Source organism: Anolis sagrei, chromosome 1 (assembly GCF_037176765.1).
Source record: "Anolis sagrei isolate rAnoSag1 chromosome 1, rAnoSag1.mat, whole genome shotgun sequence".
Taxonomy (NCBI): Eukaryota; Metazoa; Chordata; class Lepidosauria; order Squamata; family Dactyloidae; genus Anolis; species Anolis sagrei.
This window is the reverse complement of record NC_090021.1, coordinates 76029035-76053312: the sequence shown is the minus strand read 5'-3', so window position 1 is coordinate 76053312 and position 24278 is coordinate 76029035. Positions and strand designations below refer to the sequence as shown.

General features: G+C 36.2%; 1 protein-coding gene across 1 annotated transcript in view; it reads left to right on the top strand.

The window, feature by feature from the left end:
* UTRN (utrophin) overlaps positions 1 to 24278 on the top strand; it is a 406557-nt gene that overhangs the window by 57290 nt on the left and 324989 nt on the right. Inside the window, exons 3-9 of the mRNA XM_060753499.2 lie at positions 3343 to 3404; positions 13450 to 13542; positions 15082 to 15159; positions 17944 to 18036; positions 20025 to 20197; positions 21500 to 21615; positions 22848 to 23002. Of these exons, the coding sequence (XP_060609482.2) occupies positions 3343 to 3404; positions 13450 to 13542; positions 15082 to 15159; positions 17944 to 18036; positions 20025 to 20197; positions 21500 to 21615; positions 22848 to 23002 (770 nt within the window). The remainder of the gene's footprint in view (positions 1 to 3342; positions 3405 to 13449; positions 13543 to 15081; positions 15160 to 17943; positions 18037 to 20024; positions 20198 to 21499; positions 21616 to 22847; positions 23003 to 24278) is intronic.

Genomic DNA, 24278 nt, shown 5'->3' with positions numbered 1-24278 from the left:
AAATCAGAGGGTCATTATGAAGGAATCTCCTGGCCATAGGTATCTTACACTCGTTATTTATTTTCTTTTCGGGATACCTTATTTCTCATATATTTCCAGCAACTCAGTAGTATTCTGTTTCTTAATTATTTGCCTCTATTAGCGAGGGATTCTTGGGTAGCTTGTGGCAGAATATTGGAGTTCTTGGGCAATCCAGACGGTAGCGCTTGTTTTCAATGGCGAAGAACCTACATAGAAAAACAAAGACTGGAGAGTGGAAAAAAAAAACCCATGGTGTCCATTTTCATTCCAGCACTTCTTCCATGCCTTTCATGGGTTAAGGTTAGGGTTAGGGAATTTCTTTTACAATTTGGATTTAAACAATGTGCATGAAGAGTGTGTGCATGGATTTAAAAAATTCATTCCAGCACATCTTCCATTCCTTTCATGGGTTAGGGAATTTATTTTACAATTTGGATTTAAACAATGTGCATGAATAGTTGTGTGTAGTTGATTGATTGAGATTTATGGTTGTTTTAATGTTGAATCTGGTATACATCAGAGCTTTGTAAATCATGCTTTGAAGTCACAAAAGTTATATGCCCCAATAGGCTTTCTTATAAGCCTATTGGGGTCCTTCTGCATTGGCATTCTGTGCATTTTGGGTGAAGAGGGTGCCCCATATTCTCTTGTTCAGCTTATCTTCTCCTTTATGTGCTCATTTACATGGAGCTTTTACTGACTGTTTCATGCCTCAGTACCACCCCAGCTGCTCTACGCTCCTTATCCTTGACTGGAGCTGATGGAAACTGTGATCTGACTAAAGCACAGAAAGTTATTTCCAAAGAGAAATCAATCCTTTTTACTTATTCACATGTTTTAAAAGTGACCTGTTCCTGCTACTCTTTGCTGTAATGGAAAAAGTTCTGTATTTTTATTTCCTTATTTATTTTACTCTGCTTTATTTTTATCTTTGCATTTTAAAATTTGATCTCAGTTTAATGACTTCTCTTTTATAATATTTTTAAATAGCAAGGAAAGTTTATTTTGACATATTTCAGTAAATAATGGTTGTTTATTAAGTTCTAATTATTTGACTTCGAAGCCTTGTGGAGGAATTTGAAGGATACATTTGTAGTAGTATTGACTCCAAGGCAAGCAAATGCAAGTTTGTAATTCTACTGCATTCTTGATCGCTTGAAAAGCCAGAGGCTATTTTCTCCTTTTATGTCTGAATTCCTTTGTGTAAAAAAGTATATAATTTTCAGCAATTAAAGGATAGGGCAAATGTGAGAACTAGTTAAAAAGAATATTGCTCTTTTGTGACTTACGTAATTGTTCGATGTCAAAAGCAGTTTAAACATTCAAAGCATTCCAGGATGTCAGCCAACAAGAAATGTTATTCTGTCACAAATTCTCTTTTAGTATATTCTCTTGTAGTATATTCAATATGAATATATTATATTGAAGAAGAATAGAAATTCCAGCCTTCCAAATCCTCTTAATGCTTTTTTCATTAGAGAGGAAACCAAAGATAGCTATACACTTTAAGGAGGGGAAAGTATTAATCTCAGGGGAAAAAGAAATTTAACCCCATTTCAAAAGAGAGACACTGTACTAGGTTGCACTGATTTGATTTTATCTGTACAATTTTGTCCCTCCCCCCCAAAGTTGCAAAGGTAATACAATTTATGTAAAATGAAATTATTTTCAGTATCGACTAGCAGGTGAACATCCTTTTTGAAGATATGTTCTAGCTTTCTTTCTCTCAAGGTGAAACCTTTTCTCTCCATTACAGCCCACAATGTTGTGTAAGTGACTATGAGAGCAAGCTATTCTACTTTTCTCCTCAATTTATAGTCAAGTGGAAATATGTGTTGATTTGGTTGACAAAATATTAAAATTCAGTGTCTTGGCTAACTAATATTTGGGTGGTAGCTTTAAAAAGCTCCCTCCATACCTCCTCTATAACAGTTTCCCCAGCTGGCCATGTTCCAGAAGCATGTTCTCATGTAATCTGACATGGTAGTTGTTAGAGTGATCCAGCATTTCTGTGTTCTCAAATAATTCAACCAGAGAAGTCAGCCATAACAGAGCACCTGATGAACCAACTTGGACACAGCATATTATTTGAGAACGCAGAAATGCTGGACCACTCTAACAACCACCATGTCAGACTACACAGAGAAGCCATTGAAATCCACAAGCATGTGGACAATTTCAACAGAAAGGAGGAAACAATGAAAATGAACAAAATCTGGCTACCAGTATTAAAAACTCTAAAATCAGGATAGTAAATAAAGAACAACACTCAAAAACAGGGGAATTCCAGACAAGAATCCATCAGGGCCAGCTAACACCTCCCAACAAAGGATCCCCCCAGACAGCAACATCTGCAGATTTCTGCATTGTATAGTCCCAAGCTTTGGCAAAAGCTGTTTCAAGCAGAATTTTAAAAAGGAGGTGTATAACATTTAAATATTTAAAGTTTACAACACCTTTCCCTCTGGATCATCTCAAGGTGAAGGAGAATGTAAGCAGCACGTAGAAAGAGAAACCACTGTGGCTTTTCTGGATATTGACCCATGCAAAAAGAATGCAAACATAAGAAATGCTTGTAACTTGATAAAGGTTCATAGTGTCCTCCTGCATTTTCAAAAATAAAATAAGAATCTCAAGCCTTTCCTTATAAAGTGGGTACTCTGGTTATATTCATCACTTTTACAGCTGCCATTTTCATGTCCTTCCAATGGGAAAAGCATACCATTTTATGATGCAGCAAATGGAAGTGTAGTAGTCTGCTATAAATGTTACCACTAACTAGGATACATTTATAACCTTGTATTTTGATATATTTTTAAACATTCCGTTAGATGTCTGTAACTGTTGGTGGTAGCAACTGCGGTTAGAAATAAAAATGTATATGTGATTGTAGAAACTATATCTCTTCTCGCTAAGAGCTAAATGAACAGTGGCATGTGTCACTCAAACACTCTTGTTTTAAATTAGTTCATAGACTGAAATTGGAGAAATGATAAGTCTCCGGAATTGGCTTCAGGAGAGGTGACTTTACCAGGTCACTTTTGTGAATGCAAAGACTAATCTCTGAAAAGGAAAATAGGCTACTTGTATCTGCAAAAGTGTCCCTTTATGTACTTTGAAGAAAAATATTCAGAGTGGTTTGAGACGTTATTGTGCAAAAAGTGTGAGAGAGACTCCACTTTCCGCAGAAGCAATTTTTTTTATTCTCTCCATCCCAAATAAAGTTGACAGGGTTTTTTTTTGCAGACATAATTTTATTAGAGTGACATTAAATATGTGAAAGAAATACTGTTAAACTTATTTATTTTTCTTCTTTTGTAGATGAACACAAGGATGTACAAAAGAAGACCTTCACAAAATGGATAAATGCTCGTATTTCCAAGGTGGGGATGACTTGAAACTGAAGGGCAGATATCTTAATCTATACCGTGTAGCTTTTTTGGATCATTAAAACTAAATAATTTTTCTTGAACTACATTCTGGGTAAACTATTGTAAAGTATACAGAAAATTGTATATGATGCCTTCCTTCTTTCCCATAACACAGGCCTTATAATTAATAGCAACATAGTTGTATAATTATGTACAATACAATGCATATAAATAATGTCCTTTGAAAATGTATACATGATTACTTTAATTCCGATGAATTTGTTTTATATATAGTAGTATCCGGAGAACTTGGTGTTGTTGGAGTATAGCTATGTTAAATGTGCAGTGTCCTGAATGCATTTAAACAGATACAGAATCTGCCCTTTTAGCATTTTGCAGAGTAGTAGCTGTCTTAGTCTGTTGTATCATGAAGATGAAAATCTGGGAAGGTGGCCTGAAGTTTAATAGCACTTCATATTTAATCTGGAAAATATGGATAGATATCCATAAAATAAAAAAGAAATTGGTCTGAAACTTTAGGTGAACTTCTACTCTGATCAAATAGGACTTCTACTTCTGAGTCTTGTGGACAACTACATACATTACTGGTTCATTGTTCCTTATCTGGAATTTCCAAATCCAAAATTCTCCAAAATCTGAAAATGGTCAAGTGCATGACAGTAATATTGACACCTTTCCCTTTGGCTGGTTCAGTGCAAACATACTTTGTTTCATGCACAGAACTATTATAAAATACCTTCAGGATGCATGAGGTGTGTATGAAACATAAATTGATTTCCAAAATATCTAATGATCCCCCCCCTCTCTCTCTCTCTCCCTCTCTCTCCCTCCCTCTCCCTCTCCCTCTCGGTATAAAATATAAGCACAAATATTTCAAAATCTGAAAATGCAAAATATTTCTCTTCTGAAGTATTTTGGATAAGTGATATTCAACCTGCAGTATTCTTCAGAAATCTCAAATTTATATTGCTTGTTCTCTTATTTACTCCATTCCTCAAAATGAATTTAGTTATATATTTTAGGATAGAAAAGTTATAAAGGGAAAAGGGAAACAAAGAGGAAAGCAGGTTGTAATTCTTACCATATATTTATGAAATATGGAATTTTCTTGGTCAGCATAGATATTGTGGCATGATACTTCAGGTTAAAACTCATAACTGTCCCAGCATGTATATATTTGACTAAATGCTACAATAGAACAAATGCAGATTGCCTTTGCAAATGAGAGCCTCTCGCCTGTCAAATCAGATTACAGCAGATCGCTATAAAGTGGTTATAACTCTTGCTGTGTTTACTCTTGTTTTTTTTGGTGTTGTTTATATTATTTATTTATTCTTCATCTGAAAACATTTTAAATTGTTTATATTGTACCTCAAGATCTTATGCTAAAGGGTGGCTTAGAGGTATTTTAATAAATAATGAATAAATCACGAGAGTCGCCTTGCTCTCCATATCCTTTGCTCCATCGCAAGAAAGGCACAAAAAAACGTTGGCCTTACTTGATCCCTCTCGCTTCCTCACATATAGGGGAGAAGGTTTCATTTTTGAATCAACTGTAGTTTTTGTGTTGTGTATGAACTCAGGTGACTGTAGTTTATTTTGAAAATTTTTGAAATTATTTCCCCCCTCAAAGTTAAAGAATAGGAGGTGTGGTTTGTTCTAAAGTGAAGGAGACAACTTCTTCCTTCTCCTCATTCATAGTTTGGATACATCCAATGCATGATGTTGTTTATTCAACTTATTTTTAACTGGATGCCTTGGACTACAACTTCTAATATCACCAGCCAGAGCAGCAGATGATCAGGCATGAGCCAAACATCTTGGTGTTTTCCCAGATATGGAAGGAAAAGTGACTTTGGGAGAGCAATATGCAGTAGAAAAATGTTGGGTGGAGTATGCCTTTCCCACGCTGATTCTTCAGTCCAGGTCACCCTTCCTGTAGCAGCTTTGTCTAGAATAGTGGTTTTCAACTTGTTGATCCCCAGATGTTTTGTCCTTCAACTCCCAGAAATCCTGACAGCTGGTAAACTGGCTGGGATTTCTGGGAGTTGTAGGACCCACAAGTTGAGAACCACTGGAGAATATTCTTGAGTCCTGCTAACAAGATTAATGTTTAAGCTAGGGTAGCTATGTCATCTCCTATCGAAATGTTAAATGATGCTTAAGGAACACATGTCATCGCTACCCTACAACTTGAAACATCAATCTTGCTTCTTGGCAGGATTGAAAACAACTTTTATTAATTATTAATTCAGATTAGATACAAAAAGACATGATTATTGCAGGGTCACCCTATACTCTGTTCCTTATGATTGCATCACGAGGAGGAGAATGTTTACTACATTTACAAGTAGGGAATGTCCATGCAACTGATGGAGAGATGGCCCTCTGTATCTATGGATTCTGTATTCAAGGATTCAATCATTTGCAGCTTGACAAATGTTCCACAGAATAAAAAAAAAGCAAGACTCATTCTGCCAATTTATATAAAGGGCAGCATTTTAAATAATGGAACTTGAGAATCTGGGCATTTTGATATCCATGGCAGATCATGGAACTAATCTAGGCAGGTACCAAGAGCCAATTGGATTGTTGTAGAAGAACTGCAAAGTTATGGCTGTAAAGCTTTGATGATTTTTGATAAAACATCAAAACGCTGTGCTATATATATATATATATATATATATATATATATATAGGAGCCACGGTGGCACAATTAGTTAAACCCTTGTGCTGGCTGATCTGCTGACCTGAAGGTCGGCCATTTGAATCCACAAGACATGGTGAGCTCCTGTCTGTCAGCTCCAGCCTCCCATACAGGAACTCTTATGGGAGATCATCTGAGAGCCACTGTATTTCCTTTTTAGAACTACACATATTTTTAAAAAATCATTAAAAATGCAGGCATGTTTTCAACTGTAGCATCTTCTTGGTCACTAGATGGCAGACACGCCTAACCAATGCATAGTTATTTATTAATTATTTAAAGCATTTATATTCCGCCCTTCTCACCCCAAAGGGGACACAGGGCGGAGCACAACAACAGCAAAGATTCAATGCCGGAACATAAAATAAACTATAAATATACATAAAACACTAAAATCAGAACTGTGCATTTGAGCAGTTTTTGGCCAGGGGAAGTAATCTGACAAGGTTGTAAGGTCTGCCTTCTCCCTCACTGATACCCTGGCAGTCATTGTGCCTAAGGCCATGACTTCATTCAAGAGGATCAAACACAATGCCTGTAGCAGCCTATTAGTTAATCAGTCATGTATCAGTCCAAAGGTTATACTACAGAATATGCTGTAGAAAAAATGCAACTCTTTGTGTCAAGAGATCTTAAATGTAGCAGTATAAGTGTAATGATTGTCTCCTGCTACAGGGAAAATTCCTTAGGAAAGCGAAGGGCTCTTCCAAATGATTGCCAGAGGCGCCATGACTGGCTAGGTTAGATTAATTCTACACATTCTAATCATTCCTCATGATTTGGCATTTCAGTTTAAAAGATCCAGTTCTCTTTATGCTGCATGAAAGCACAAAATTAAACATTCAAAATAGTTGGTTTCATCCACTTTTGTTTCTCGTTATCTGCTCTTCATTGGTCATCCCAGTATTGATACTGTGAAGAACATTTTTATCTTGACTTCAAGTAGAGAAATACAACATGGTTTTCTCTGAAGTTGTACATAAATAATATATTCTTACATGTGTATAAATATTATAATGTAAATAAATACATCTTGTCTTTAATTAATTTCTTATGCTGCATTTACATATTTAACTTTAATAACATCCTTACTTGATCAGCCGCTCAGGATTTCATTGCTTTCTTGCATAAGTAAAAGAGGCTAAATATTAAAAATTGAGCATAATTCATTGTCATTTATTTTGTGTATACTGTCTATACACAAATGGTGCTGTGGATAATATCCATATAAAACAACTTCATGCACATAGAAATTGGGACTGTCTTTATTTATAGTAGTATTATAGACATTACCAAAATAACAAAGTCAATTCACCTAGTGGCTTGCACTTCAATTAAAAAAATGAGACATATATTTCAAAAGGATGTATTCTTTCTACAACAATTGTATCTTATCAGTTATGTTAAGAATTAGTTTCGTACTTTCATTGTATTGTATTTCTATGATAAAAAAGAAATTTTAAAGTAGTTCCCATTGTTACAGAATTCCAGCTGTGCAGAATGCTATTGCCATCCAGTTACAATAGGTAAAAAGTTAACACTATTTTACTGCAGACAAGGATACCAGTTGGTATTGAATTTTGAGGGAAGAGAGAAAAATGTGATAAGACCATATTGAATATGTTTTAAATGCAGAATTCAATGCTGTAATCAAACTTAAGGTAACATCTTGCCCACAATTAGTCCATATCACATATTGTAGGGTTTCACAAAATGCCCATTGGTTTATAAATCATTTTAATAGTAGAAAATATGTGTAAGGAATTAGCTTGTGCATACAATGATTAAAACCTGGTCAGAGAATGTGTACACAACTTCTGACTTGCTTGCTTATTAGGCTCTTTCATGGAGTGATGCATATCAATCAGTCTGCAGATAGTTTGTAAATGAATTTGGTTTGATATTGTTATAGAACTCTTTTTTGTCATCAAGAGCTCTGGCTAGGTAGATTTCTTGATCCTGTAGACATGTCAGGCCATCAAATGCTAATCAAGGTGGGCCAATTGGAACGTTTACATCTAGCTTCAACAGACAAGAGTTTTTTCTCCCACCCTGGACATTCCACAGGTATATAAACCCAATTTTCCTAGTTTCCAATAGACTCCTCAACCTCTGAGGATGCCTGCCATAGATGCAGGTGAAATGTCAGGAGAGAATGCTTCTGGAACATGGCCATATAGCCCGAAAAACCTACAACAATCCAGTGATTCTGCCATGAAGGCTTCGACAATACAGCCAAATATTCTCACAGCTTTCTTGTCGATCTTAGAATGAGTCTGGAAATGTTAAATTTTTGGGCTACAGCTCTGAGAATATACTTGCCAGGATATATTTTAGAAGTTATAATAAAAAAAGTATTTATTAAAAAGCAAAGACGACTAAACTAAGGCTGTTGTATCTTGGATGAGACAATTCATTGGACAAGATAGTAGTGCCTAGTAAAATAGAAGGCAGTAGGAAAAGAGGATACAGGTGGATTCACTCAAAGAAACCCTGAATTTATGATGACTTGGTGGTCTTGGTGATTTCTCATTCATAGGCATTTTGTGCCATACGTTTAAGTTGACTTGACAGTAAAAAACAAGAAATTAAAAAGTAATTTTAAAGTATTGGTCTCAGCACTATATGTGCAAAGATTCTTGGGAAAGCCAGGCCTGTGCCTTGGGGGCTTTGACAAGTGTTTCTCCCCAGAAGTATTTAGCCACTGCATTGTTTGCTTAGGTCCAGATAGTAAATTTACCCCTGCTGCCTTGCATCTCAGATAGCTTTTCATCTGCTTCTTGTCCATGTTTGAACAATGTCAGAGTGCTGTATCATATTGCCAATAATATTTCAACCCATGTAAATATCATGTGAACTGTGGTTGTCAAAAGCATCACATTATTTAGCTGTTAGGTATTTGCATATGCACAATGCCCAATATCAACATGTCAGCACCTGAAATCTGTGTGTGCTTGTGCGTATATAGGTATGTCCTTAGGAAAAGGGAATGTACTGGTACCTGGATATTTTCATATCAGTCCTTAACCCGATCTCCATAGCTCTCTAACCTTTGTCCGATGTTTAGGGAAATTTTTTTTGAAGTAGTTAGGTCACAACCACCCCCAGAAGGTTGTCTTTTGCAAAGTTTCAGCACAATGAATAATTTAGAGGTAGGCACATCATGATTTCTTTGAAGGTGAAAATTATCATTTCAAAATCTTGTTAAAATAATCAGATTTAGACTTATTATTTACTGCCACAAAGCAGAATGGAGTTCAAAGAATACCGACAAGTACACACACCTCAATGATCGGTTGGAAACAAAATAGCTTGGTTTAGGTTGAACTCTTAACTCCTTATAAATCTCGACAGTTAAGAAAAAGCCTAGGATAATGAGTTATTGTGGAAATGCAACACTAATATCAAATCCTTATACAGGTATTCTTCTTTTATAAAATATAGAAAACACATAGCAGTTATGCATATGTCTTGCATTTCTGTTCCTGAGCTTAGTCTTTAGGAGAAGCCAGTTCTATATACAGAGGCAAATGAGAAGCAGTGATTGTAGGCAGAATTCAAATAAATAAGTAAATAATCCTGCAATTATTCTTTTACAAAAGCAGTTTTGAAGCCAGCATGATTTGAATGGAGATGGAAGCTGGGAAATGCAGTTTCGGAGAAAGACAGAGAACAGAAAGAACAGAAAGGAGATGAAAGACTGTCATTGCTTGGAGCTCTATATTTAGGATTCAGCCATTCTTTTTTTAGACATTGGTATACTATTTTCAAAATCCATAGATTCCATGTGTGGAGACTCTAATTGATGTTCTTTGCCATTTGGTGTCTTCTTTAGAGAGAGACATCATGAGGCCCCCTCATCCATAGAATCCCACTTGATGATTTTGGAGAAGTCACAATCTCTGAGCCACAGAGGAAGGCAAGAGCAAACCTGCTCTCAACAAATTCTGCTAAGAAAAGCTTGTGATAGGTTCATCTTAGGGTCACTATTAGCCAGAAATGACTTCAGGGCATGCAACAACAATCTTATTTGAAAACATAACAGTGTGCAGAGGAGGGGAACAGGAGGACGATTTGCTTGTTTCTGAAAGACTCTTTTCTACTCTGAGAACATAAGAGGAGCCTTGTTTCATCAGACCAAAGGTTGATCTAATACACAGCATTCCATGTTCCCACAGTGGTAAACCAATTTTTCTGAGTCTGAGAGAGAGTGACTTGCCCAGGGTCACCCAGTGGATTTTCATGGCTTAGTGGGAATTTGAACCTTGGTCTTTATCACTCAAATCACCGGTGCTTCACTCTTGTTTGTTTCATTATGAGAAGAGAAATGCATTATGGAAGATACTGGGGTTTCACCATGGAAGATTAGGTTTGTCCCCTACTCTGTATTGCCACCAAATTTTGTATTAAATATTGCTACCAACATCCAGTTGTTACTCCCACCTATAGTATACTGATTGAATCAATAGAATGTATTTCCAAATTTTCATAATTCAGTAAGTTTATTCTTGTTGGGAGTAACAGACAGACTTATACCTTAGTAATTAACCTTTTTAGATAATTGAGAAATTGGACCTATAATTACTTTTAAAGCTTTGTTTCTAAAGAATTTTCTCTTATTCTTCCCTCAAACTAACCTCATTTTTTTCTCTTATTCTTCCCTCAAACTAACACACACTTTTTGTTGTTTACTGCTTATAAAAATAACTAAATAGACTAAGCTATTTTTTAGACGTGGGGCTTGCAGTAGACCAATTGCCCACAAAGGAATAATATGCACTTCATTGTTTCCTTAAAACAGAAATAGCAATAGAAAAAACCCCCAAAATAAAATATTTTTAAACAAGCTGGGAATTTTAAATTTAGATCCTGGCCAAATATACTGTGTTTTGCTTCCCAAAAAGTGCCTTGTGTAGTGACCTTTCTCTTTCCTGAATAGTTTCTCAGATCAAATTCCCACGTTGTGAGCACATGATATGGAAAATCTTGACACAAATATCAAAGTACATGATTCTTGTTATGCAATATGAACCCAAAACTAATTTCCGGCCTTTATATTAGGGTTGTTTAGCTAAGATTCTTCAACAGTAAATAACAACAGTCTTGATGCTAAATTAATATTATTTAGTCATTTTCAACTGGTTTCTCTCATCTTGTTTCTTTTGGCGAGAGTGGGTCAAGAAGGTTACATAGTGAGATACTGAATTTGAGTCTTAGTAAGGGATGAAGTGACTCTTTATTTCATGGATCATATTAAGCTCAGTTTTTAAGACATAAGATATATTCCAGGCTTTTCTCATCTCTACCCTTACTTTTTGTGTGATCTTAAGGGACAGGGCCATGACATTTGCTATGTTGTGACAATGAATGTTACTTATTCCTATTTTGTGAACAAAGCTGAGGACTACAAATGGGGGTATAAAATGTGGAACATTTAATTTTGGCTGGTTTAAAGCTATTGATGCACTTTTATCCTAGCCATTTGCTATCCTTCCCCAGTGAACCAATAACAAAACACCCAGGTTTGGGTGTAACACCAAACTGTAGTTATAAATAGACATGAAATCTTCGATTTTCGTTTTGGCTATGGTGGAAGAAAAGAGAGTTAAGTTATAGGTTTTCATCCAAACACGAGCAATGTGTATTACCAGGCTCTGAAATACTATCTGTCCTCCACAGAATGTCAATGATCTGTTAATTTATAGGTGTCCCTTTCATTTTATGTGGAGCTTTCTTCATATTTATGATTGTGGTCCCCATTCTTTTCACAGCAAACTCAGAAATCATGAATAGAGAAGACTTAGTATAATACTAGTTTATTAGTCTTCCAGCCATGCCAACTTTTGCTTTTTTCTTTGTTTATTCCTTTGTAATATTGATACCCTTCTAAGCTGGCTTGTAAGCCATTATAAACTATATAAAATACTAAATGCTATCAGAACTTTCCTGTAGCACATTTAAATATACAAAGGCCAAGAACAAGACAGTTCATAGAATCATAAAGTTGGAAAAGACCCTGTGGGCCATCTAGTCCAACCAACCCCCCTGCCAAAAAGCAGGAAAACCACATTCAAAGCACCCGTTGCAGATGACTATCCAACCTTTGTTTAAAAGCCTCCAAAGAAGGAGCCTCTACCACACTCTCGCGGTTAGGAAGTTCTTCCTAATGTTCAGATGGAATCTCATTTTCTGTACTTTGAAGCCATTGTTCCCCATCCTACTAGTCTCCAGGGTAGCATAAAACGAGCTTGCTCCCTCCTCCCTATGACATCCTCTCACATATTTCTCTATGTCTATCTGTTGGCATAGCCTCTGAATACATTTAAACTATTGAATTAAAGCAGTTTGGCATCATTTTTAATCTCAATTTTGTGGAACCATGGGATTTGTAGTTTGGTGAGACACCAGAACTTATTTTTGTAGAGAAGACTACTTTGCAGAACTACAGCTCCCATGATTCCATAGTACTGAGCCATGACAGTTAAAGTTGTGTCAAACTGCATTAATTCTACAGTGTAGGGACACCCTTTTGCTGTTTTCGTGCTTTTAAGTTTTCACATGGGTCAGCTGTTGTAGATCAGCTGTAGGAAACTGTGAAGGGTAGGGGCCACATTAGCTCCTGCTTCCAAATATGGTAGAAATGCCCTCTTCACTCTCTAAAGGACTTTTTGGATCATTTTTTGTCCTTAATGTTTCCTGGAAAATGTTTTAATCCAAGGATGACTCTTTGGGGCCATTGGAAGTTTGTAGGCTACTCTTACATACCTCTTGTTTAGAACTGTAAAGCATTAAAACTAAAAAAAGAATAAATATGGGAACTGTACAAAGGAGATGGAGTGTAAGTAAGTACATATCTGGCTTATTTGTAACCTTACAAACAATTCTTTGGACTGAAACACAGAAGGTAAAAGGAATTCTTGTTTCTTTTTACACTTTCCCACAATTACAAATGGAGCAGATAGAAATGAAAGAACCTGCCTCTGTTTTTAGGTAGCTGTACTGTTTAATTTTTAATATACTGTTTGAAGCTTGACTGCATTTGCTGTTGAAGCACTCTATTAGACGTATAGCAATTGGCTTTGCCTTGATCTGTTTGTGGCTTATTTAAAAATCAGGTTATTTCTGTAAAACTGTACTGATAAATGTGGGGGGTGTAGAAATCTGTAATCCATCAAAAGAAATCTGTGCTAGAAATTGATCAATATCTGGCATTCTTTTTTCTGTGAAAAACTAAATTAAACAGTTACATCAAGGTATCGATGCTGTCCTTCGTATTTTTTCTTGTTTTACATTTTGTTATGTTTCTAAAACTTTGATCTTGTTTTATAGTGTGGAAAACTGCCAATAAAGGATATATTCACAGATCTCAGAGATGGCAGGAGGCTTTTGGATCTCTTAGAGGGACTGACAGGGAATCCACTGGTAAGCAAAGCATCTTTTGGAAGTCAACCTAAAATGCGTTATGGGTTGGGACAGCAGTATAATGATCTTGTTTAAAAAAAATATGCAGTTCAGGTTTTACAGCAGTTGAATGAACACACTCAAACTTACCCCTATAGGTGCTTACATTCTTCTTCAGAACTGGAATTTCTCCCTCATCTTTGGGAAGCTTTATGATCTCTGAATCATTATCAGCTTATAACTTTGCAGTTGTATCAGGTGATTGAGCTAGCCCAATTATGCTAGACCAGCTATGTACTTTTCTTTTGATAGATTTTATAATGCACTTTTTCAGTAGAGGGATGAAATATATTGCAGGTTTAATCCTGCTAACTAGAGTTAGCTTTAAGTTTCCCAATACTTTACTCAGATTGGACCACTGTAACTTTGATGGATTGATGAGCCCATAGCAGGAAATACAGTGACATTTCTTTTCTTGTTTCCCATGGCTTGATTCGGTTCTTAGTGCCAAACATTGGTGGTGCCTTTGAAATACAAAACAAAACTCTGTTTAAAAAATAGACCCTGTAGGCTGTATCATGCAGTTAGATAATGCTAATATTAATGGTAACTTGTTCTTCCCCCATTTCATATTTTAACAACCGTTTATACATTTTTGTTTAAGTTAATTTGTGAAATAGAAAATAATAGTTTGAGGAAATACTTTACATACTGTGTGTGTGAATGTCTTTAGGGCAGGTCCTAAATAGTATCTCATAGTGGGGATATGGTGCCATTCAGACATTAAAGTAAATTACTGTTTGTTGCTTCTAGAATATATTTTATCCTCACTTTTTGATCTTTCGTGTGTAAAGAAAAGGACTGAAGTATTCAAATGCCATGTGCTGTGTAATGGCTTGTTCAAGCCACAGTTAATTTACAGCTAAGGCGATCCATCCAATTATTTGAGTAAATCATACACCTATAATGTGCTCAAACTACAGATTCCCATGGTTTTAGGATGGAGAACCCTTGTTTGAGTTCAAGTGTTTAATTTCAACAGTAAGTTCAGGGAGAGATCAAGAACAGAGCAGGTGGGACTGAAATTAATTGTGCATGGTAGTATATATAATTATGATTGATATGGACATATTCTGACCAAATACAGAAACTATTGCATAATTTTATCTGTGCCTACCCCTAACTGTACTTTCTACTCTGCTATCGCAAATGAAAATCATACAACTTTGGGCTTTTATTGCCATTGATTGAATGTGGAAGAGGAAAGAGATGGGAGAATATGTGAATCTGAAGATTATGGCACTGCATTTAAATTGTCCAGCTTCGAAATGTGGCCAGTATATGTTTGGTTCTGCCGTTCCTATAAAAAGTAACTAGCTTAGGTTTCTGTAGTAATGTACAGCACATAATATTTTGGCTCAGCTACAAAGTTAAATATTTTGCTAGATCTAGAATATGTATCCAGAAATGCTGGTTTTGCTTTTATTATCCATAAAATGTTAGTTGCAAAAGGTTGTGTTTTAAATTTTCTCTAAAATTTAAAATTGTTTGTTTTTAAAGCTGAAAGAACGTGGATCGACAAGAGTCCATGCCTTGAATAATGTCAACAAAGTGCTTCAAGTTTTACATCAGAACAATGTAAGTTTCTAAAATGTTTTGCCTAAGTGTTCTCTGCCCTTGAAAATGGAGAGGAAAAAGTAAGTATGAATCCAAATTTGTCATCTTGCCAATTCGACTGCAGTCTTAAACAAATCTTGGTGTGTTTCTGGTTGGAGTGAGAGTCATAAACTGTCGCTAAGTTCCCCTAGCAGATTATGTATGCTGATATTTAATTTATAATTATAGTTTTTACCTTAGAAAGCAAACTTGTATTTCTTATTTTTGAATTTCTGAAGCCATAATAGATTGCTTATTTGAGAGGTTGAGTCAAATTGTTACAAGGTCCGTTTGCTGCTCAATGTGGTATCATAGTTGATTTTTTTTTTTTGGCTGTCTGATGTGTGCAAACATTGGTACGTTTTGATGTGAACTTTTAGTAACAGGGTAAAACAAGTTTACAGAACAAAGCCTTGCTGTCTACTCTATCTCTGGATCTCCTCACCTGCCACACATCTGCAATTTCATCCAGGGACCTTTGAGTATGCTGAGGGATGTGATATATTGACTGAAGTTGGAGAGAGATTTTGTAGTTGGAGAAACCATCATCTCCCTTACTTGAACAGAGCATTATCCAATTTTTGCTTTGCTTCAGAGTTTATCCCACGAGGCAGGGAAATCTCATTTACAGCAAGACAACAGTGTTTTTGCCTTGAACGTATTACATAATATTACTTATTTCCTGTTGCACTCCTGGTGGGAAACCCTGAAAGGTATTTCTTTTACAAAAGGAGGTCATTAATGGATTATTTGTGTTTGTAAAATAATTGCTTTCCAGGCTGTTTCCCACTAGGAGAAGAGAGTGGTGGAAAAGGCACAATGTCAAGTAATAGATCCAAGGCAAAGGCATTATTGTGTTGCTGTAATAGTGGTTTGCCTGCCTCGTGTGATAACCTCCTTTGGGTAAAGGGCTATTTTGCTCCACAAATTAATTTGACTTTTGCAAAAGTTAGCAGATTTAAATGTAAGCTACCATATGATTATCCTTTGTTGAGCCGGCAAAAACGTTAGTTTATAAATGAGTTGGCAACATAAAATGCTAAAGGTTGTAAAGTTCCAGCAGATGATTTATATTAGAGTCTCAGCACTATTATGAGCTTTGTTATGATAATAAATGAGGGAGGAGAAGCCATGCTTCTTTATTTCTTTGTTGTTGAAAGCTACAGAATTGTGGTTACAGCAAAAACTTTGAAAATTATTAGCCTGAATAAAGCCATATCAGTATTTTCTATTAAAATTGTCATTGTTGGTGCTGTAAAAAGGGAAATTCATAGCCCTAAAGTTTTTATTTATTTCCTAGCCAGTACAGCCCTCTTCCCTTTTTGCAGATTTTTTTTGTAATTGGCACTATTTTCAAACAAACAAACAAACAAACAGAAAAGAAACACCAGTTGCTTAGACAGAATATTAGGGAATCTGGTTCGTCTTGTGAACATATTAATACAATGCTATAATACAGCCATTAATTGCTTGAATTAGATAGAATGTAACTGAGTCAGTTCAGACTGAGAACAAAACTCCCTGCCTTAATTCTGAATGGGTTAATGGTTTGAGTCCTCTCCTTATTCCTGCTATTGAAGATTTGGCCTGTTCCTTTGTTTTGCAAAATATTGCGGAGTTGTTTTACTGTGCTGCTCTGGAGAATAGCCAAGCAAGTGGAAAAGACCACTCCATGGAACACTGGAACTCTGAAAACAGTATTTATCCTCTTTGATGCTGACCAGTGCAAGGGACATCTCAGCCCACATAGGTTTAGTCAGGGGGCCACAGGGTCTCCACTCCTGTTTAACAGGAAGAGGTCGCTGCTGGGAATTATGCACACCTCTGGTTTTCTTTAAATGTTTTGAAAAAGACACACTCTTGACTTTTTGTGCTGACAACTTTTAAAAAAATGTTAACACTTAATGTGGTTTATTCCTGTTAGTTATTCAAATTCCCATGTATATGAATCTATCAGTGGAGTTGGATAAGTCAAGGGCAACATTTGGGTCTAAAGTTATGGAGTATGATTATGAAGGCTATTCCACAGAGAGGGGATATCACCCATGTCACCTTGGGGAGCAACTTACCCCTGGATGCTACCACTAGCCAGGCATTCAGAAAGCTAGAAGCAGTACCATGGCATAGAGAAAGAGGGGGCTGGTGCTTTTTAAAGGTTCTCCCAGGATGGATTACACTCTTGATTTTTCCACTTCACTCAGAGAAGGGGATGGTTCCTTTTTTGATCAGTGTTAATATACATTGCTCACTTTGATCTATGAATAAGTTCACCCAGGTTTTAAGGTTGACCAAACTTCAATATATAATTTTATAATTTAAGAGTAGGCAAATAAAATAGGTAATACGTTTAGAATATGTAAATAAAAAGAAAAGATAAAGGTGTGGCCCATGAATGATGTTATATCTGTACAAAAGGCCCATGGCAGAAAAAAGTTCCCCGCCCCTGATATAAATGTTTAATGTTAAAACATGTGCCTATCTCTATTTCCTTCTGTATCAAGCCATTCAGATAGTGAACTTGTGGATATAAATCTGTATCTGTTGACAATACATAAGCTGCTCTGGGAACCCATTTGGTTGTGGAATGCAGTAAAAGTGCTTGAAATAATTATATTTAAAAGTATAAATTTAATGACTGCTTTTGTGCCCACACATTTTGGAGGCAGGCTAAAATCAAGTTATATACTGTTTCACTCCAGATTAGAAATAGATCAATTTAAGAGAGAGAATGTTATTTGATGTTTGACTTTGAATAAATATTTTCAGGTGGAGCTTGTAAACATAGGAGGGACTGACATTGTTGATGGAAATCACAAACTGACTCTTGGATTGTTATGGAGCATAATTTTGCATTGGCAGGTGAGCAGATTTGGTGTTCTTTTTTTCTATTGTTAAATTTGTACTACAACATATCTTACCCTATCTTTAGTTACAAAGACAAGGGGTGCAACCTTTCCATGACAACTGACTAATGGATACTAAAACTTTGGGAACTTGGCAACAACCAGAAGAATGTGTGAAGAGTTTCCAGTGAAGTTTAATAGAGCCCGTTCAAGTATTTTGCTAAATTATATGGCTTAATATTTAAGCACAAATGGATACAAAACTTATGTTTATGTGCTCCCAGTTCCACTTACCATGCCTTTTTGCAGAGGAGTCAAAATTTTGAAACTTTCACTCATCATTTTGAAGAAACTTTCTGAATGTTATATCAACATTCAGAAAACAGTAACTTTGTTCAAATTATAATCAGTTGACTTGAATAAAACTGAGAGTATCCTGTTTTGTGAAATAATGGTAGTTGAAGTCAGGGGTGTGAATTATGCAGCCCTCCTCATATTGTTGGACTGTATGTTCCATTAGTCCTAGCCTTTGTAATCCAACTGTGGAGTTGAAGTCCAAAATATTTGGAGTGCTATATGATTCCTGGAGCCCCCGGTGGCGCAGTGGGTTAAAGCACTGAGCTGCTGAGCTTGTTGATCGAAAGGTCGCAGGTTCAATTCCGGGGAGTGGCGTGAGCTTCCGCTGTCAGTCCTAGCTTCTGCCAACCTAGCAGTTCAAAAACATGCAAATGTGAGTAGATCAATAGGTACCGCTCCGGCGAGAAGGTAACGGCGCTCCATACGGTCATGCCGGCCACATGACCTTGGAGGTGTCTACGGACAACGCTGGCTCTTCGGCTTAGAAATGGAGATGAGCACCAGACCCCAGAGTCAGGCATGACTGGACTTAATGTCAGGGGACTACCTTTACCTTTTTATGATTCCCATCTCCCATTTAAGAAAACCAAATCTTTATGCATTCATACATTGCGTGAAGCCTTAGTTTGTTCAAACTGCCCCTTTTAAGCTTTGCATTTTCTCCACTCACACACTAAAGAAGCGGGGAATATGTCACTTGTGAGCCCAAGGGTCATGTCTGCCTTTGTTATAACAATAAATAAGGTTATATATGAACCAGTTAATGGTATGTTCGCAGACATATGGGTATTGACTTAATGTGTGTGTGTTTAAAATATGTGTATTGTCTGCCTTGTATTGCACAAGGGGCCATCTATCTGAGGTGTATACATAACAATTAGATTAGAAATGTTTCTTGATTCTCGTGTTACATTTCCAATCATGCTTGTGGGTGTGCTCATCTTAATTCCTAGCCATTGTCCATTAATTTTATATGAATGTAGATACCAGATGTTCCTTTGAGCTGTACCATGGTATCTCAAGCATGACTTTTATTGTTACTGTGGACAATGCTACCCTAAGCTAAACATATCTCCTGCTGTGAAAATGCCGTGCTTTGTTCTGGTAATATTATTAAGCAGTCTTGCTAAAACTGGAGCTCTTTACTAGCATGGATGCACACATACACACACAAAGTTAGGTCCATAATTTTAAGGCTCTTGAGTTGGCAAAGAGAATTACAATATTTGTACACTATCGTTGCAATAATTACCATAACAGATATGTAGGTTTGGGTGGGATTTTTTGTTTCTATGACAAGCATTATCCTTTATGCGGAATCACTATTGTACAGAGTAGCAAGATACACTCATTAAGCTTACAATGAAACAGGAGTGGGCAAATCTTTTAATCTTGAAGATTCCAATTACTGTATTTGTGAACCACATAAGGAATGCTATAGAATGCATAATGACAATATGTGCTGTAAGATTTTAAAACAGAGTGAGTTGGAGAAATAGGAAGCATAAGAAGATGAGAACAATGAATGTGATATACACAGATCCATCAACTAGGTTGGTAGAGTTGGGCACAAGTTTTATGCTTTGATATTAGAATGTCATTGCTTTGTAAATTTACTTGAAGGACTTTTTATATACTTTCTTTTAGGTCAAAGATGTCATGAAAGATATAATGTCAGATCTGCAGCAAACAAACAGTGAAAAAATCCTGTTGAGTTGGGTGCGACAGTCCACGAGGCCTTATAGTGAGGTCAACGTTTTGAACTTTACAACAAGCTGGACAGATGGGCTTGCCTTCAATGCTGTGATCCATAGGCACAAGTAGGTGGTTGCTTGCTCAAATATTCTCAAGTTAGAGAAACATCTGTACTGTCTTTATTCTGGCAGTTATGTGTTTCAGTGTTAAGTGGTAATCTAAAAAATAAAAAATGGAAGTATGCAAAGATGAATGAAAGAAAGCTGCCTGTGCAATCATTTTTATAGAGCATAAAAACTAAAAACTTAGTTATTGATTTTTTTAAAAAAGTATTTGCAATACACACTTTTAAAGTGTAACTCCAGCCATACACAAGCACACACAGAGAGAGTTTTGTTGTCTGTGCCCCAGTTCAGAATATTTCACCTTACTACCTGTCCCTGTGATAACTGAACTTTGAAAAAATTGGCTTGTTGTGGAAACAAGGATGTGTGATAAAGCTTCAGTGGAGACACCTTTTCACATAATCACTCTTCCAGTAGTGAATTTCACTTTCAAAGGGTAGATTTCTCTCACTTGCTTTTTTCTCACCCTTATTTGTACCTATGAGTCATTTGTAAAGCAGATGTTCATAACTCGGAGACTGCCTATAGCTTTAAAGCTCACTTGCAGTATTTCAGCTCAAAAAAAGTGAGTTTTTTTAAAAAATGTATTGATTCCTGCTTTGAACAGTAAGTATCAGCCAGAACCAGTAATGGGTAGCTTTTGTTTCTACTTTTTAAAAAGCTCATATGGGAGGAAAAATAAAGAAGATTCAATACTTTTAGCTAAATCTAAGATAAACACAAACACTTTCATGAGTTTATCTTATCTTCCCACTCCCATTCCCTCTCTATATTATAAAGGTTAGAATGAATTGAAAAGGTTTATTCCTTTTACACTAAAAGTTTTATAGTTCAGTGTTATATTAAATGGAGTTGTGGGCTGATTTTGTGCTTTGTTTTGTTTGTTAAGATGTCTTGAGTGCAGGAGGTTGACTGGGGAGAGAAGAATTTTTGGTCACAATCTGCTTAAATATAGCCATGACTAAGTTCCAAACTGTAACAAAATAGTAACAGCTTAATTGAACTCTGGTTGTCCCATCTGGGTTTATCTAAGACTCCTAAGACCATACTGTCTTTCATTATAGCCTCCCCACTTGATCACATTGTTGTTATTTATACCTCCTTTGGATATGTACAGTTGCGTTCCTTCCAGAAGTTTTTGCACATGTGTTCTCAACTTCCTTTCGTTGTGAATCTTCCTTTCCTTATAGAAAATTCAATGCATGCAATTCTGAAAATTCTGTTCATGTAGTATGTTCAAGTTCTCAGTGTACAATGTGAATTGATGTGCAACTTCTCCTTTTTGTTTCTTCATCTTTACAGACCTGAGCTGTTTGGCTGGGAAAAAGTAACCAAAATGACCCCAATTGAAAGACTAGAACATGCCTTCAACGTAGCCCAAAATTACCTGGGGATAGAAAAATTGTTAGACCCTGAAGGTACAATATGTTTATGGAACTAAAATAGTATATGTATGTATGTATGTATGTATGTATGTATGTGTGCATATGTTTAGCATTTAATGCTGATCAAACAAAAAAGGGTTCTTATTTCAGATACTTTAATATAATTTATGTAGTTTTGTAATGTATGGTTTTAAAATTATTTTGGTTATGGCAAAGTTTTTGCTTTCCTTTGTCTAATCTAATGACAGTGCAGAGATTGTATAGAATAATAGTATTGCTCTATTCAGTGGATTGTGACTTGTTAAGTTGAATTATTTTGGGAAATCAACTGATTGATTGATTAAGACGCCAGATCAAGGATTATAAATAGAATATATAGTAATATGTTCTGATTCTAGAGATCATTTGAACTTGAAAACTTGGAACATATTGTATGTCAGCCTGTTCAGCCTGTGATTGTGTCTAATGATCAGGTTGCTTTGGATGATGGGAATGACAATGTTGTTCACGTTCAAGTTGATTCCTCTGATGGGAATGGGGATGCTGTCCATGAAGATGTTTCTGAAGGGAATGGGGAGGATGGTCTGTTTCCTGGGCCTGGTTTTAGAGATGTGGGGCCTGAATGCAGTTCAAATGATGAGTTAGAGAGGCCTGTATTGCTGTAAGGGGATTCTCAGGATCTTGAGCCTGAGAAAGGCTCTGCTCCACAGTTCCCTGGTCAGTTATCTCCAGGTGCAGATTTTAATGAAGCCTTGGACACAAGAAGTATTTTTAGCCAGCAAAGACAAACAAACCAGCAATTACGGTACTCTGCCAGATTGCAGCAGAAGTTAGAAGTGAAACCAAAGTTAAGGAAAAATCCATTCTTAGCAGTTTGGGAAATATGGCAGGGATATCAATGCCAAGTACAGAATCTAGCTTCAGACTAAGTAATGTTGGATTCATGTTAAATTCATCATGCCAAGTTCCTGGACCTTTATCTTTGTTTGATTCCTGTTTCAAGTGCCTTTGTTCTTAATTGCTTTTATAATCAAGCCTCTGGTTTCATGGACTTTGTTGGACTATTTCTTTTTGGACTAATTGCTCCCCCCCCCCCCAATCTATTGGATTTATCTTTTACTGTGGATTACTTTTTATTGCTTTGGCTTTTATTACCTTCAGTAAGCTGCTTGCTATTTTAACTCAAATATGTGGTGTTTTAAGTCAGAGGGGATCCAGCTCTGCAGCAGAATAGTATCGACTAAACATGTCATTTATGTTTTCAGATATTGCTGTACAACTTCCAGATAAGAAATCCATTATTATGTACTTGACTTCCTTGTTTGAGGTCCTTCCTCAGCAAGTTACTATAGAAGATATTCATGAAGTAGAGACCCTGCCAAGGAAATACAAAAAAGAATGTGAAGAGGGGGACATACAGGTAGTATATTCTAATTAATTCTATCTCTCTTTTATGTCAGTGGAATTTAATGCCACTTTTGGTAGATCATATTTGACTTTATCATTTTTTTCCATGTCAGTTGCAACTTGAGAAACTGAAAGTCACTTCTGGTGTGAGTGAATTGGCCGTCTGCAAGGATGTTGCCTCGGGGATGCCTGGATGTTTTACCATCCTCTGAGAGGCTTCTCTCATGTCCCTGTGCAAGAAGCTGGACCTGACAGATGGGAGCTCACCCCACTCCCCAAATTAGATCTGCCAACCTTTCTGTTAGCAGTCCTGCCAGCACAACTGTTTAATCCATTGTGTCACCTGGGGGCTCCACTTTATCATTGATACACTCAGTAATAAGAGGTGGAAACAAACTTGCATAGTCACTGGGGTCTACCTTCTCTCATTCAAGGGGAAGATACATTATTTTCTTATTGTACTGCTTTTTACATTTCATTTGATGGTGCTTCAATTAGCTCATTTATTCACAAGGGTTTCATTTAGATCTATGTTCACGTTTTCACAATTTCAGTTCAAATCTTTTGTCTTCTTGCTCTTGTTCTTTGTTTTCTTGCTGCTGTTCCCTTTTCTGAGAAATCCACTTCACTATGAATTTTGTCTATTAACTATTATTTGTGGTCATCTTAGCTTCTTCTCAAACTAAACTGTTATAGTGCTATATTCCCCTTTGACTGCTGTGGCAACATTGTATGGAATCTAGTGATTGCAGTTTAAGGAGAGCATTTAGCAGTCCCAGCCAAAGGGCGCATGGACCTCTCTAAACTACAAACTACAGAATTCCACAGTTAGAGTGCTACAACAGTATAGTCTGACACCGTTCTTTTAGTTCCTCCTTTAAACTTGCTCCCATTTATCCTCTTCATGAGAAGGCCTTTCCTCCTTTGGCATGATCCATTTCTTCTTCTATGCTCTTCATTCATTATCTGTATGTTTCAAGCACATTATTCTCAGTTAATTTCTGAATGAGAGGTTGGGTGTAACTAATTGAGATCAATTACATTGTCAGTTAACTTGTAAATTTTCTAACTCACAGGCAATTAAATGAAATTTATATTTAACTTAAAGAGATCAACTTAAACTGGAGTTCCAGCACTAACTTAATTCCAGAATTAAATAACTGATAATGTTGTAAATTAATATAATTAAATAAAGTAAATTAATAAAGTGAGAACACTTCTCACTAAAGAGTGAACAAATTAAAGATTTACAGCTAGTTTTTTAACCCAAAGCATAGTTCTCTTGACAC